Source organism: Channa argus, chromosome 11, assembly GCF_033026475.1.
Source record: "Channa argus isolate prfri chromosome 11, Channa argus male v1.0, whole genome shotgun sequence".
NCBI lineage: Eukaryota > Metazoa > Chordata > Actinopteri > Anabantiformes > Channidae > Channa > Channa argus.
In genome coordinates this window covers 14,217,455-14,232,066 of record NC_090207.1, presented here as the reverse complement: position 1 = coordinate 14,232,066, position 14,612 = coordinate 14,217,455, and the positions used below count along the sequence as shown (strand labels likewise).

The following is a 14,612-nucleotide window of genomic DNA, read 5'->3' as shown; positions in this document are numbered from 1 at the left end:
AGGTTATGATTTCTATAATCTATCCTCAAAGTTTTACTTTAACCGTATGCTATAATAATTTCAATGATAATTACATTTTCTGTAGTTGTCTATAAATAGCTGCTCTGCTTTCCATTTTTATTTTAAACTATACTGAGTCATTGCTTCCCATTTGTAATGATTATCCAAATGTGGATTCCTATCTGGCTCTGGGTGCTTGGTGAATCTGTGAAAAAACCAACCTTACTGTTTCCCAGACTGCCCCCCGCCCCCCACAACTCTCACCCCCACCCCCTCTGAGACCTGTTTTTCTGCAGGCCTTGGACAGAAGTTGATTCGACAGAGTCTGGTAAAGCTAAAAAAAACCTGCCAACAGTATTTGTCTCAACCTGTCTCTGCTTTATAGCCAAAGCAATGAGAGACGGTGTTATTGTTTGCAGACTGGTAAAGAGAGCAGCTAACATGTGACTCAGTGTTCACTAAGCCACAGAGGCTTACCCAGTTTTCGGGCAATTACTAGAACAAACACACAACATCTGCCTGTAACTCTCCATCGTCAAGCCATAAACTAGACCATTGAAGGGTTAGCACATTTGGCACTGCACCAACTCACATGGAGGCAAATTTCCACACCAAAACAAAGCAGTATGGCTTACCAACAATTTCAAGCTTTACAATGATTTGGAAAATTAAACTGAGAAACAGTGTTATGACAAATAACAGTGTTATGAATGACAAATATTTCCAGAATATCCCAGAATTAAAGCCTCAACAGTTTAATATGTTTATTAAGCACAAATTGTTCTTTTTATATCAAAATGCAGTTAAACTGATAAAACTCTCAATAAAATTGCTATAATTCCATATGTAGATTAAAAAACAATTACTTTTTCAACTTTAGAAGTTGGGATCCAACAATTCAAAAAACACTCTGTTATGATCCAAGCAGTGTACATTTCTTTATGTATGTGCTCCCAATGTTTGTTCCTACTTCGTCCTTCTCCCTGTTGCCATAGTTGATCATTTAATTAGCAAGACACAGGTTCCACAGACTCAGCACATCCACTAACAGAAGCAAAAGCTTTTCATAAGTCAGAGTCAGTTTACAGACTCACCTTAACCTCACTTCACTTGAGGCAGAAACACACTCTTGCACAAAATAAGCTTCATGTAATGACATTTAAGTGTCCTTTTTCTAAATTACTTAGCTTATTCCTCTGGGGCTTATTCATACAACTGCCTCTAGTCAGATTCACCAAACTTGTTTAACTGCTCCATCAGTGGAACTACAAAACTGGCTTATATGGATTTGTTTTTGGTAACAGTCATACAGTCAGCAGCTTAATTGTTTCTTAATATTTTCTTTAATAAAAGGCATACATTTAAATGAAAATCTTGGATTACAAAGTAAAAACAATGACAATGGTTTCAAGTGTGGCTTTTGAAACCATTAGGCTGCACCAGCATGATTTAGGTAAGTTATTTAGATAAGTTAAGTGCTGGTCCAAGCCCGGTAGAAATTGTGGAGGGTTGCGTCAGGAAGGGCATCCGACGGTAAAAAACAGTGCCAAATCAACATGCAGACAATGATCCACTGTGGTGACCCTTAACTCAAGGGATAAGCCGAAAGGACAAAAAAATTAAAAACTTTAAAAGGGAGTGAAGTCAGCAACCAATTATTTTCTTATCTTTATTTGTAATTTATTTGGATTACTTTGTAGACATTAACAAGCATTTCTGTAATCTTAAGTCAAACAAAAGACAAATTAAATCTACATTGATCCAATATTGCAATTAAACAAAAGGTGAAAACTTCCAAGGAAAGTGAATAATTTTTATATGTACTGTACTGTGTCATACCAGTTGTTGATTTTGGTGTAGGCTGTGAGTAAATTTACAAGCTTCATGTATTAATAAAACCTTTATACCTGTTATATTGTTGATGTTTTTTTGTCCTTTCAGCTTATCCTGTGACTGTGGCATTTGTCTGCATGTTGATTTGGCACAGTTTTAACGCCGGATGCCCTTCCTGATGCAACCCTCCCCAATTTATACAAGGCTTGGGACCGCGCTGTGTAGCTGGGGATGGGCTGCTGGGGGTTCAGTGTCTTGTCCAGGGACACTTCGACATGTGGTCAGTAAGAGCATGGCGCAAACCTATGGTCGGTAGGCAACAACTCTAACAACTGAACCACTGCAGCCCCACTGATACCTAATTTAAATGCTCACAAGTACAATATTTCATGAATACACTGGAACTAGATTGAACCCTAAAGTAGAGGCACCTTATGGATACACAGATGAATGTAAAACTGCAAGAAAAGTCAAAAAGTGTAACTGCAGCTTTGGTGGTTTTGTTAGATGTTGATAAATTGGTTGATATTGTCGGTTCTGAGAAAACTATACAATGTACAACCATAAAAACTTCCATGTACATTCAATTATTGCCTAATATGGCCAAACATAGTATGTTCAATCCCTTCATATCTAATTTTGTCAAATTAGAGCCACCCATCTCATACAAAAGCAATGTTCTATCTGGTTACGTAAGACTGCTAGTCAATCATCTTCAGATCTTGTGAGGTTAGAAAATGGACGCTTAGCCAGGAAAGACCTCTAATGGAGCATTAAACCACACATGTATTTCCCTGCTGGGCACCAAGTGGCCAATATGAACAGATGCTGTTGCATTACATCATTGCATCAGTCTCAACTCTGCTAGTGCTGAGAAAACTTAGCCCTGATGTGATAGTAAGACTGAGCATATTGTTGGTCTTAAAAACAGACCTAGTAATACATTATATGCTGTTTTTCTATTTAAAAAAAGGATCTAAAAACACAAATAAAGCTCAATGAAACTAAATGCTATGAGGCCCATTTGCAAAAACAAGCAGTGAGATTGCGAGAAGCAACTGTTTTGCTACAGTGTCCTCGTCCGTGTCAGTTCACTTGGCAATCGATGCCCAGTGGGTACCTTCTTTGTGTAAGTAATATGATGATAATACGGGTGAATGCAGCCACTGAGCTCTTGCATAAGTCAGCCTGCCAAGGCCTGGTAACTGCTGCATCAGCAGCTGCACTACTCATTCATAAGGCTTCAAATGTACATGTCATAATCATTCTAAAAATATCCCAAGGAAAGTTTATCCTGGGCGATGTTGAAAAAAAGTTCTTTGATCACAGAGTGTACATAAAAAAAGCTCCTGTGTTCTGTTATAGTGGCAGCTCTCCAGCCCCAGCAAATGTTAAAGCACAGGGGAAGTGGACACCGCTCTGAATGAGCAAGCTACAAACTTCCTGCAAAGCTTTGTGCAGCGATAAAGGATCACAAATGTGTCCCACATCTTCTGAGGTTTTCAGCAGTTGGAGGAGGAAGGAAGACCTGGTAACCACACCACACATAGTGCTGTGGAAACGTGGGTCCATGAGAAGAGTCAGCCAGTTTGGGGTCAATTTCCCTGCTTGAGAAAGAATAAACACATTTTACATAGAGAACATAGACATTTTAAGAATGTATGAATTATATTCTTACATTTATACAGATGAGCTAATGTGTTACCTGGCACAATCTCTTTGCAAACTGTGAGGCTGTCAAGCAGCTGTGCAGCAGTCTGCTCTACCCATGTCCTCAGGGTTTGTGCCAAAGCAGTTGATTCAGAGTATTTTTCAGCCATCTGCAGCAGGTAAGGCAGGATTTGTGCAGACATCACAGAGGGCTCTGCAAACACATTCGCCTCATCCTGCTGATACAGACTGGAAGACCTGATTAGAAAGAAAAACGATGACAGCTAAGCACTTTATCAGCAGTACTCTTTTTTGGTAACAGTGTATTGATTTAGAAAGAGAGTATACCGCATCTCTGAGGCCTCTCTCAGCACCAAATGGAGGTCACACTGAGGTAGATGAGAGAGCAGCATCTCCAATGTGGCTGGAGTATCCCAGTATATCTCCAGCAGCAGGTCCAATAGGAGTGGCAGAGCCAAGTTGACCTGCATAAGGTAGACACTGCTCTTTGTCTTTCGTCTTCTCACGTGGTGCAGTGCAGAGGTAAAACAGGCCGCTTTCATCCTCACCTGCTGGGTTTGGTCCTGCAGCAAGTAAAGGCCTGTGTTGATCAACCTAAAAGGAAAACTTGAATAATTTGAATTACAATTCATCACAGCGTATCAGTTGATAGACAACACTATTTGACTTCAGTCATACCTAATCATAATGGCCGGCAGAGTGCTGTGTTCCCTCTGGCTGTGGCTCATTAACGGAACTCCAGCTACACACAGAGCCTCAGCACATGCCATTCTGAGCACTTCAGGCACCTCTGGAGACCGGTGGCATTCCAAGATGCTACACAAGCGCTGGAACACAGACGTCGTATGCCTGTTTTGCACAAAGATAAATAGAACATCATAGCTGCAGGTGTTGCATTTTGTGACATTTTGATAAAGTTAAAAACAAACAAACAAAAAACTTAAACCTGGAGTCTGACCTCCGGGATACCAGTAAACTAGCAGCATAGAGAGCCTGGGACAGAAACTCTGGCCCGCCTTGCTGTTCCTCTAGATTCCAAAGCAACAAATCCAGACACTCAGGCAGAAATGGCTCCTCCAGAGGGACTGACTGAGAAAGATGATGGGGTGAAGTGTAATCATCTTTGGCCATTACTGCTATTAAGGCTGCAAGATAGTTTTTGCGGTACTCCACGCTGTGGCTCAACAATGCCTCCCTCAGGTTTGACTGCAGACAGACAACACCAACACAGTGCTTTAGTGTGTTTGTTAAATTATGACAAAACGCCCAAAAGTTAAACACATGGAATGAGACTAAAGAATCTTTTGGTGTGCTTTTATCACAACTTTTGCAAATATAAACATTGCAACAACCAAACATATACAAGTACGTGAAGCCTGGGTGCCCTAGTCCGATAAAATGCTGTATTAAGAATAGCAAGTGCCATATAAACAGTCCCTCTCTTTACCCAATGACCCAAAGAAATGCAGTCACATCTCACCAAGCCTATATAAAGAAAGTCCATTAAAAACTGAACAGGATATACATAGAAAAGTACAACTGGGTGGTCTAGATAATGGAACATGTTGGAAGGTTTATCTAAATGACCTGCATAAGCTTAAACACAGCATATAAAAACGGCAGATTTTCTCAGATTGACTATACTTTGTGTTTCCCTAATTACACAATAGCTTAGAGAAACACCCTTTTTTGTGTGCAACGATAAAGGAGATCTCTCACCAGATTTCAGTCTGAAATGGCATTATACCTAAGCCTATTTTTGCTTTCCCAGTGTACTTTTCCATTGTGAAGATGTCCAACAAGTTTTTAAAAAAAGTTGTTTTGTTCATACTGAAGTCTCACCTGCAACACCCTCTGGATCAACACTTTCAAGCTTGTGTGTGGTGTACCCTGCCCATCCACCACCCACATAAATAATGAGAGCCTAAGATCAGGACTTGTTGCAGAGAAGTTATTCCAGATTTGACACGCCCACTTTAGATCTGCACACAGAAAGTAGACGGCTTGTTGTTGGAAGGATGACAACCCAACCTGTGGAGACAACACAAAGTATCCTTGTCAATGGCTCCTGAAAACTGGCCCTAAAAAGGGTTGTCTGATCCATTTACTTACAATAAGATTGGGGGGGGGGGGGGTCCTACAACAGTGCACTATTTTCTTCCAAAGCTAAAACAGTGTTACACACAAAGTAATGTTTTTTACTGAAGTACTCTTCTGTTACCTTGTAATAACTGTGCATTCCTATGTAATATTTTTTCATTTCCGAGCAATATATTTTGCAGTAGTATCTTTCTGATTTACACACAGAGGAGTTGTATTACACTGCAGTATTGTGCATTGAACAACACCAATAGTGACTTATAATGACGTGGTGCACCCTCAGTTGTCTTGTGCAGGTTTGTGTCATTAGAGCTACTACAGATACAGTGGCCTAATAGTGGAGTTAGTCAATGTAGTTAACCTATAGATTTCTACACTCTGGAATTGTTTGTGGCTGTAGCTGACAAACCATAGCTGTGATTATGACATAGCCAAGGCAAAAGCCAAAACAAACTTTTAACTTTAGTCGTTATCTGCAGGGTGTGTGTGTGTGTGTATTTCTTTGAGGAGTGTAAGAACACAGTCGTGTTGGCTGAGGCCTGATAATTATGAAAATATAATTTAAGTCTTATTTTTTTTTACTTAAAGACGCTGACAAACCTTTCTCAATTAAAGGAGTTTGTTAACTAGGATGATCTCCTCCTTAGATTCTGGTGTTTGTGTTTGAGCTCATGAAACAAGCTCCCCCCTTTGCTGGTTTGAATTTCTGACAAATCACACTTATAACACTGATACCACTTATTTACTATTTGACTGAAACACTGCTGGTTTAAATCCCATACGGCTTAACGATGCTTTCTTAACTTGTCTTTTAATTGTCAGTATTTAATGTTATAAAGAAACACTACTGACCACATTTTAGGGCATTTTAGCTTTAAATGTTGAATTTTATATTGTATCAACATAAATATTCTGTTAAAAATAATCAACAATTAAAGTTGAATATTTTTACATGCATACAATTCAAATGCAGTTTCCCCAAGTCAATGCCAAAAGAACCCTAAAATGTTCCCTAAACTTTTTTTTTTGTTTGTTTGTTTATAGGTGCATCAGAGTATGCCTCACCTACCTGAAGCCCTTGTTGAGGTCTTTGGAGGTCTTGCATGAGCGTGTCACTAAGCTTCGACAGGTAGCCCTTACTACAGAAACTTCTTAGTGACTCGGCCACACTGAGGTACACTGCTCTGACTAGTGGGCAATGTTGAGCTTCAGTCACCAGCCACAGTGAGCCACTAACCCGTTTCAGGACCTCATGCATGTCTGCTAAGGGGGCACTGTCAACAGAAACACAGCATGATATCAAAGTCTAAAATGTATAATGGATGAATAAAGAGCTCTTTTAAATCTAACCTGTCTGTGTAGAGAGCTCTTTCTAGCATAGCTTTGATCTGAAGCAGCTGCCCGTGGAGCCGGTTGTGACAGCAGCACTCCTTTGGACTGGGCAGTTGAGCAGTCAGTTTGATGAGGATGTTCATGTACTGTGAGGGGGGAGTCATGGCAACCAAAGCCTTTGAGGCCATCACTCTCACACTGTATACAGGATTTGCAGCTAGCTGGAGCAAAGTAGGCAGGAAGTCAGACAAATTTCTGAAAAAAAGAAAAAGAAAACAAATACATAAAAAACTAAGTCAAACATCCAGTATGGAGATTCATACATTTCTAATCTTCTCTTTGTATAATAATAATAATAATAATAATAATAATGATAATAAAATAACAAACGACTGAGTGAAGAAGAAGGTTTAACATTGGTTGCAGAAAAAAAATCTGAATAAAATACACTGCTATGAGGAATTATTAAAGTGTAGACAGTAATCACTCTGTTGAGTCTTGCACTCCGGGCTGGAGTTGGGCTAACAGAGTGAGGACAGGGTAGAGTGAGGGCTGGAGGTATAGCTTGGCCTCATTAGGTGGGCCCTGAAGGTCTTGTGCTGCTTCTCTCAGCTCGCCCAGGAGGAAGGATTGGAGCCCTGGGTAGTGGAAGAAGAAAGCACTGGGGGACATGCCACGTTGGGCAGGACCACCTTCTTCATTGTTAGGGCGCTGGCCGAGCATCCGTGAGCACAGAGAACCTGGAGATGGAATTTGAGAGATATAAACACAACAACGCTCTTAATGTTCCTTAGACCATGGATCGGGCTGCATTTTTCTATTTGAATCAGACCCAAGCCCAACGCAGATGAGTTTGTGTAGTAATTTTCCAGCAAACCACTTAGACAGAAGCAACATAGACACTAAAGGTTCAAAAGTGTTTAACATAGAATCATAGATTTGAGAAGTCTGTTTAAGAGTTCCAAGTTGTGAATAATTACAAGTTTGCCTGTTTTTCCCAACCAGTGTAAGTGTCTCTTACTGTAAAGTTGCAGAGCAGCATTCCTCATGGCCCAGCAGGGAGAACTGAGCAAAGTGAGGGACAAGATGACTACAGCAGGGGCAAACTGAAGGACAGCTACTCCCAAACCTGAGCCACGAACCAGGGCCTGCAGAGTGTGAACTGCACACACCTTTGAAAATAAGAACAAGTATGTGACCGTGTCTGTCTCTGTGTGAAAAGACAAACATCCTAATTCTTGTTGCTGTGTCTGCAAACCTGAGGCAGGTCTAGTGTTTGGTCCCAGTTCTCAGGTAGAGGGGATCGGGCTGTATCCAATAAAGTTTGCATACTGTGAGCTAACAGTGGTCTGGCTTTACTGGCCTCCTCTGCTGATACAACACACAGGATGAGCATTGGCAACCCTGCTGCACGCCTGGTCACAGAAGTAGAACGTGGAGACTGCAAAACCTGCAATCCCTATCAAGAGATTGAAAAGGAAATATCAATAAGCAAATAATCCAGCATCTCCATTTATTAAGTATGCATCAGCACTTACTTGTTTTAGCATCTGAGCGGGGATATCCCTAAGCTCCAGATCACTGCTGCTCAACAGAGATGTACAGAACCTGGTGAATCCTATACAGCATCCCTCTACTGCCCCCTGGTGAAGAGAAATAGTTTTTTTCAAATAAGAACATGAGATTTGAGTTGATTCAGACTTACTGTCTCAAATTAATCAAAGTTACCCAGTGACGACATTTGAGAAGAATATTCTTGAATACTTCAGATGCTCTTTCCAGGTCCTCTTTTGTCAAAAGGGATTTGCCAGGTTTGGATTCAGTGATAATTTTTTCCACTAGCAAACCTAAAAAGATTCCTATTTCCTAACAAGAAAATAAGAGAGCAAGCAATAGTAAAAGCAATGTAGGCAGAGATCAAATATATGTAAATGTTGCATTTGGTTCCATTTTACCTTGAGGGAGACCCAGCAGCAGGTAAGAATGAGGCTGTGCTCTTCAGACAGCAGGACACACTCTTCTCCCTCTCCTTGGCCTCCTCCTGAAGCTTGGGCTATCAGTGAGTTGATGGCATTGCCCATATCACAAAAAGAAGGAGGAGCATCTAAGAGAGAAGACAGCGGTGTCATAAATCAGAGATGTGTGAACATTATTCCTAAAACAATATTGTTTATGCAGATTGCTTGATTACCCTTTTTGGTGGCACAAGCTTTCTGGTCTCCATACAGAACACTGAGCAGCAGTAGAGAGATATTCTCCAGCAGGCCCAGCACTTCAGTGATCAATATGTTGTCAAGTGTGTCATAGACACTGATGGCAGCCTCAAGCAAACACCTCTGAAGAGCACTTAGAACACCTGTAACGCCATTCACAACAGGATTTAAATAATAAAAGGTTTAAATTCATTTAAGACAGTGGGTCTAAATTCTGCTACTCAAATACTCCTGCCTACTCCTGTCTTTCCCCACTCTATCCTCGCCTAACATGGTATCTTCCAACTCCTGGTGGACTGAACAGACCTGATCGAACTAATCAGTAATGTGTAGGTTGGAAAACAAGCAGAACAGGGGTACTTGAGGACCAGGGTGGAGAACCACAGATTTACAGTAAATGTTAGTATTGCAAATGTTAAGTTTCACCATGTATAGGCTTGGTTCTGGCAGAACACATCATGTCTGCCTTGGCTGTCAGATAGTGCTCCTCTAGCTCCTTCACCAGGACTCGGACCATGCAGGAAGCTTTGGGGTTACTTTCACTGCCGACTGTAATGTTATGGTTCACCCCATAGTCTTTAGGCTGGTCACGTAATCTACAAATAGAACAACAAATACATGCTCATTCTTCACATCTAAAGCAGACAGAGTTCTAAATAAAGAAATGTAGAAGGCAAGTCTTACTTCTGAAAGAGGACTTTCATCATCAGTGCTCCCATCTGAGCCTCCTGCACCCGAGGACTGCACAGAAGCTGTTTGGTTCGTGTAAGTAGCACAGCAGCGATATCATCTGGAAAAGTGGGTGGGAAAAATCTCAACAATAACCCAGCTGAGAGCTCCCGAATCTGAAAAGGAAAGAAAGTCTCTTAATAACCCTCTACAATAATCCATAATAAACCTCAATCAGTTATCTCAGGTAAATGCAGCTCCACCTCATTTGTAGAATCTTCTAGACAGCTGATAAGGACCAGTTGTTTTGTCCTATGGAAAAAGTCCCATTGTCCTCTTTGTCTGGAACAGTTAATAAGAGACCCTATATTGGCTGCAAAAAGGAATTGATGAAGTCATTTCTATTCCAAACCAAAAAAATATAAAAAAAATATAAAAGAAAACAAGCATTTGTTTTAGAATTACTCGCTTTACTAACTGACCAGGAGGTTGTCCCTTCTTTTTGTCTGGATTCCAGGTGTCTGTGCAGGTCTCTAAGACTGCAGAAAGCAACAACAACACAGTCTTCTTTCTCTGATAACTGTGTCCTGGTGCCAGATAGCTGTATGGAAGCTGATACAACCAGTCCACAAACCCTACATTATATACAAGAAGGCACAAAACAAAAGAACTGTCAACATTTGTCACAAAGGTAGATAACATTTGCCAGTGTTATCAAGTGATTCTTGAGACTCTGGAATTTCAATTCAAAAGGTTTGCGTATTTAATCTTCCTTGTGATATTTGTATAGCAGCTTATATCACTGTAATTAAGAGTTTTTCCACAGAATGTTCAGTTTGCCCTGAAGGTTTCTATTTGTGATTAATTATTAGTGATCTAGTCAGCATTCAAGGGATATATTAAAACACAGAAACTTGTAATTCAACGAGTATACTGTATAATAATTCTAGGAATGTTAAAGTAAACAGTTTAGAAATTTAATTTAGGAGATAGGATATAAACACAGCTTGATAAATATAAAACTGATTTTTTTGTGCATATAAAACAAGCTGGGAGTTATCTTACCTATTCCCTGCTCCAGTACATTCTGTGCCTTCACTGAGTGGGTGGCATCTCCTTTCTTTTTTCCTGTCTGTCCTCTGACTTGCGCCAAGCAGCAATCTCTGATACGAACCAGAAACTTCTTCACTCCAGCCTGAAAATGTTGGCGGAAAGGCGAGGACTCGCAGTTTAGGTTCTGAGGAATAAACATCCTCATTGCTGATATTTCTTCTGTAGTAGGAGGGTCTTTGCTCTTTGAGCTACAGCACAGAATATTTAAAGCAGCTAGACGGACTTTGTCATCTGCAGATCCTAAAGCCAACTGCAAGGTTTCAAGGGTTAAGCCACCCTGCAGAGCCCAGGGAGAACCTCCAGTTGTGGCTCGATAGGAGCTCATGATACAAGCCCAGGCGGGAAGGTGGCCAGGGGCAAAGGGGTCCAGTGAGGCCAGCAGAGGTTCCAGAGCAGACGGGAAGACTTGAAAGGTGCAGGGTAGTAAGTGCGTTGAACTGTTGTGCTGTAAAAGAGCCACATCAGACATCAGGGCCTCATGAAGAACGGGCCGCCAAAGCTTTGCCCAGTGATTGGCCAGATCCAGCTCAGTACATGAAGCCGACATTTGTGAACCACTGCACAGCTCTTGTCTCTGCTGCTGGATTAGACACTTATAAAGCTCTGATCCACATGGTGACAGATGATTTGTTGACAAGCACTTGAGGAGATGATTAGGAATTTCGGCATATTGATCCAGCACCTGATTAAATAAGGAAACATCCATTACTGTTATTATGACCCTTAATAATGACTACATTAAAACAATATTAACACTAATAACCCTTAATCCTCACCTGGTCAGTACCCAGATATGGCAGCAGGGCACAGAGGTGGTGATATTTTGCTTTGGTTTCCCAAGGTAGCATAATTATTCGCTCCAGTAGAGTACAATACAAAGTCTTCTTTGTGTCACAAAACTGCTTACAGTCCATCTCATAGAGGTCCAGCAGGAGACAAAAAGCAGTGCGAATAAATTCTGAAACCCTTTCCACCTGCCAGTGCACAGACAGACAGATGTCACTGAACCGTTCTGGCATTAATGTCTAGAATCTTTTGAGAGGGTAATGTGAAATTGCCTGTTCCTGAATATGTGAGGTTTTCAGAGCAGATGTTACACTAGGTTGTACTTAAAACTATTTTTTGGAATAACACATGAACTCTTTAATCTTTCTGCATGTAAACATGGGCAAACAAAACTGCATTCTGATTATTTAGTAATGGCACGTGGTCAAATTACGATACAATCTAGTGTGCTGTACACAATGTCCTGCCTTAAGCTGTCAAACTAAATTGTCCTTTCCTGTGATTTAGAATAATATGATGTTAATAAGACTCACTGGGCTTTCCGCATTGGTCCAGATAATGTGAATGAGCTGTTGCTGCAAGCTGCTGTTGTCAGGCAGAAGACGAACACCTGTCATCTTCCAGATATCAGCCAGACATTCTTTAACTTTCTTTAGCCACAGTGATAATACTGCAAGAACATGTCATATTTACACAGAAAATATTGACATTTCATTACAAGAACAAATAGCCTCGCCATCTCTCACCTTCAACAGCGAAGTAGTGACAATCACACTTCTCCTCACACAATGCGTAAACCAGAGGAAATAAACCTGTCAGTAATAAACACGCCTGAAAAAAAAGAAAATTGTGGTGATGGGAGCAGGCAAAACAATAGTAAGACATGTTTTTGACATGCATTTTAATTAGATTTACTTCTGTGGCATCCACATGTGAACTGAGCAGAATGTTAGGCCGACAACCGGTCAGAAGCCCCCTGCTCACAGCCAGCCTATCCACTCCATCCTGCCCTTTAGGGTGGCACTCCACCTCAAGAGCTCCAACAGATAGGTGCCAGGGCGCTAGGAAATACCAGGAATAACAGTTATCCCACACATTCAAACCCTATGGAATTTGTAGTATATAGTATATATAGTATACAACAAAAAACAAAATGTGATAAAAAGGCAATACTATTTATATTTTACCTACACGGGTGCTCGTGCTGTGTCCAGCAGTGTTTGTGATCACCTACCTAACCGAGAGACTTGTAGCAGACTCCAGGCAGCTGCTCCTCCAGCTCTGCTCTCTGATCCAGTGTTGATCAGCATGGCTACAGTTGTTCCTGCCAAAAGACGAGTGTCCCTGTTGAGACACTGGAAAAACGGGATACTCAATGATAAAATGAAACAAAAGTGAAAACTAAACTGATATCTACCTTCTGACCATTTACTCTGAAATACTGTATTAACAAGAAACCTGTCCAAGTATTATGTCCATTAGAGCCTGAAGTATTGTCTGCACTGTTACTGGGCCCTTATTTTCCTTGTCCCACACTAGCGGAGCCACTTCCCTGGACAACAGCTGAAATACCTGCAAACACACCTGTAGAGAGCACAGTCCTTAGGTCAGTAACAGTGATCAGACATGGAATTATTAATCAAGTGCATTCTGCATGATTTAATAACCACACTGTTCTTCACAAACCTTGACCGCAAAGTAACACAGTGGTCCATCTCTCAGGGATTCTTGTTGCAAAATAACAGGGAACAATTCAGACACTCTATTCAGCCATAACAGAAATGACTCCCGCCACACCTCATGACCAATGACGCTGTCTTCCAGGAACATACAGGCTAAAAACAGTTAAATAAATAAGTTAATAAGAACTCATTTAACATCAGTAACATACTGTAGTAACATTAGTTTTACCAACCTTTCTGCAGATCCTCAAAACACAACATCTAAAAAGGCGACAAAGTGGAGGTTATCTGCAATTACTCTATAGAGATATATATTTCTGAATAAGATATACAAATGCAACTAAAGTGAGAACTCTGTACCTGGTCAGTATTGACTATGGAGAGCAAACAGTGATGGGTTTCTCTAAAAACCAACTGATGATTCACTTTTGCCAAGTGTTGCAACATCTGTCAAGCAAAACAAAATTTGAAAAAAGCTTCAGTGACATTAAAATTTTATTTTTGATATGTCACAGTGACAATAACACACTGCTTGGCTGACCTGGTCCACTTTGCGACACGCTGTGGAGGTATTGACCACTTGCAGCTGCATGGACAGAAGGAGTCTGACAAGAAGCAGGAGGCAGCCCTCCTCTAAACTGCGAAGCTGTGCTTCTGAAATTTGTCTCAGCAGCTGGAGAGCCTCGTCTAAACAGCGCTCCTTAGATCTTTTCACACTAGTCCTGTTGAAGCATAATCAAAACATTATTTAACGGGTGACACAGAGAATTATCACTTACAGTGATGGTGTTTAAGTTACGGGGTCGGGAGAGTTTAAATACATCAAGTTCTCAAACACGCTGAGGTTAGGTACCAACCTGGAGAATTCAGACACTTTATCGAAAAAGACCCTGAGTCTTGGGCTGCCATTTTCAGGAGCTTGGTCCTCACGAATCACACAGTCCTGCAGACTTATGATCAAGTCTTCAAACGACAGCATCGTTTTTATTTACACCGCTGATTTTTCTACAAACACATTGGCAGCACATTGACTCCCGGTACGAGTCACGTGACACAACTCTAGTTCTGTCCTTTGAAACCAGAGTTGATCGTGACATTTCAGCAGCATACTGGCACCTAGCGACTGGCGTATGAAGGTTTTTAGTTTGTTTTTTTTAAATTAGCAGAAGCTAATTTTTCCATCCCCAGCTGTCCAAGCCCGGCACAAATTGGG

At 40.9% G+C, this 14,612-nt stretch overlaps 1 protein-coding gene across 6 annotated transcripts; it reads right to left on the bottom strand.

Moving 5' to 3' along the window:
- Positions 1–1,324: 1,324 nt before the first annotated feature.
- si:ch211-225b11.4 (tRNA (32-2'-O)-methyltransferase regulator THADA) lies at positions 1,325–14,518 on the bottom strand. 6 transcript variants are annotated; one of them, XM_067519989.1, is made up of 31 exons: positions 14,257–14,518; positions 13,941–14,121; positions 13,760–13,846; positions 13,633–13,660; positions 13,404–13,552; positions 13,176–13,301; positions 12,952–13,072; positions 12,633–12,778; positions 12,464–12,548; positions 12,251–12,387; positions 11,708–11,905; positions 10,884–11,613; positions 10,301–10,453; positions 10,082–10,191; positions 9,834–9,994; positions 9,576–9,745; positions 9,128–9,292; positions 8,892–9,040; positions 8,665–8,802; positions 8,475–8,579; positions 8,195–8,395; positions 7,958–8,108; positions 7,424–7,676; positions 6,955–7,191; positions 6,674–6,878; positions 5,347–5,535; positions 4,451–4,710; positions 4,183–4,353; positions 3,832–4,098; positions 3,539–3,741; positions 1,325–3,440 (listed from the first exon to the last, which is right to left on the bottom strand). In XM_067519989.1, exons 1-31 carry the CDS (start codon positions 14,376–14,378, stop codon positions 3,193–3,195), a joined length of 5,646 nt encoding a protein of 1,881 aa, XP_067376090.1. In that variant the 5' UTR covers positions 14,379–14,518; the 3' UTR covers positions 1,325–3,192. The 6 variants fall into 6 exon arrangements, with proteins under 6 accessions (XP_067376090.1, XP_067376091.1, XP_067376092.1 ...); XM_067519990.1 differs by having other exon boundaries at positions 1,325–3,437; XM_067519991.1 differs by having other exon boundaries at positions 4,463–4,710.
- Positions 14,519–14,612: the final 94 nt, after the last annotated feature.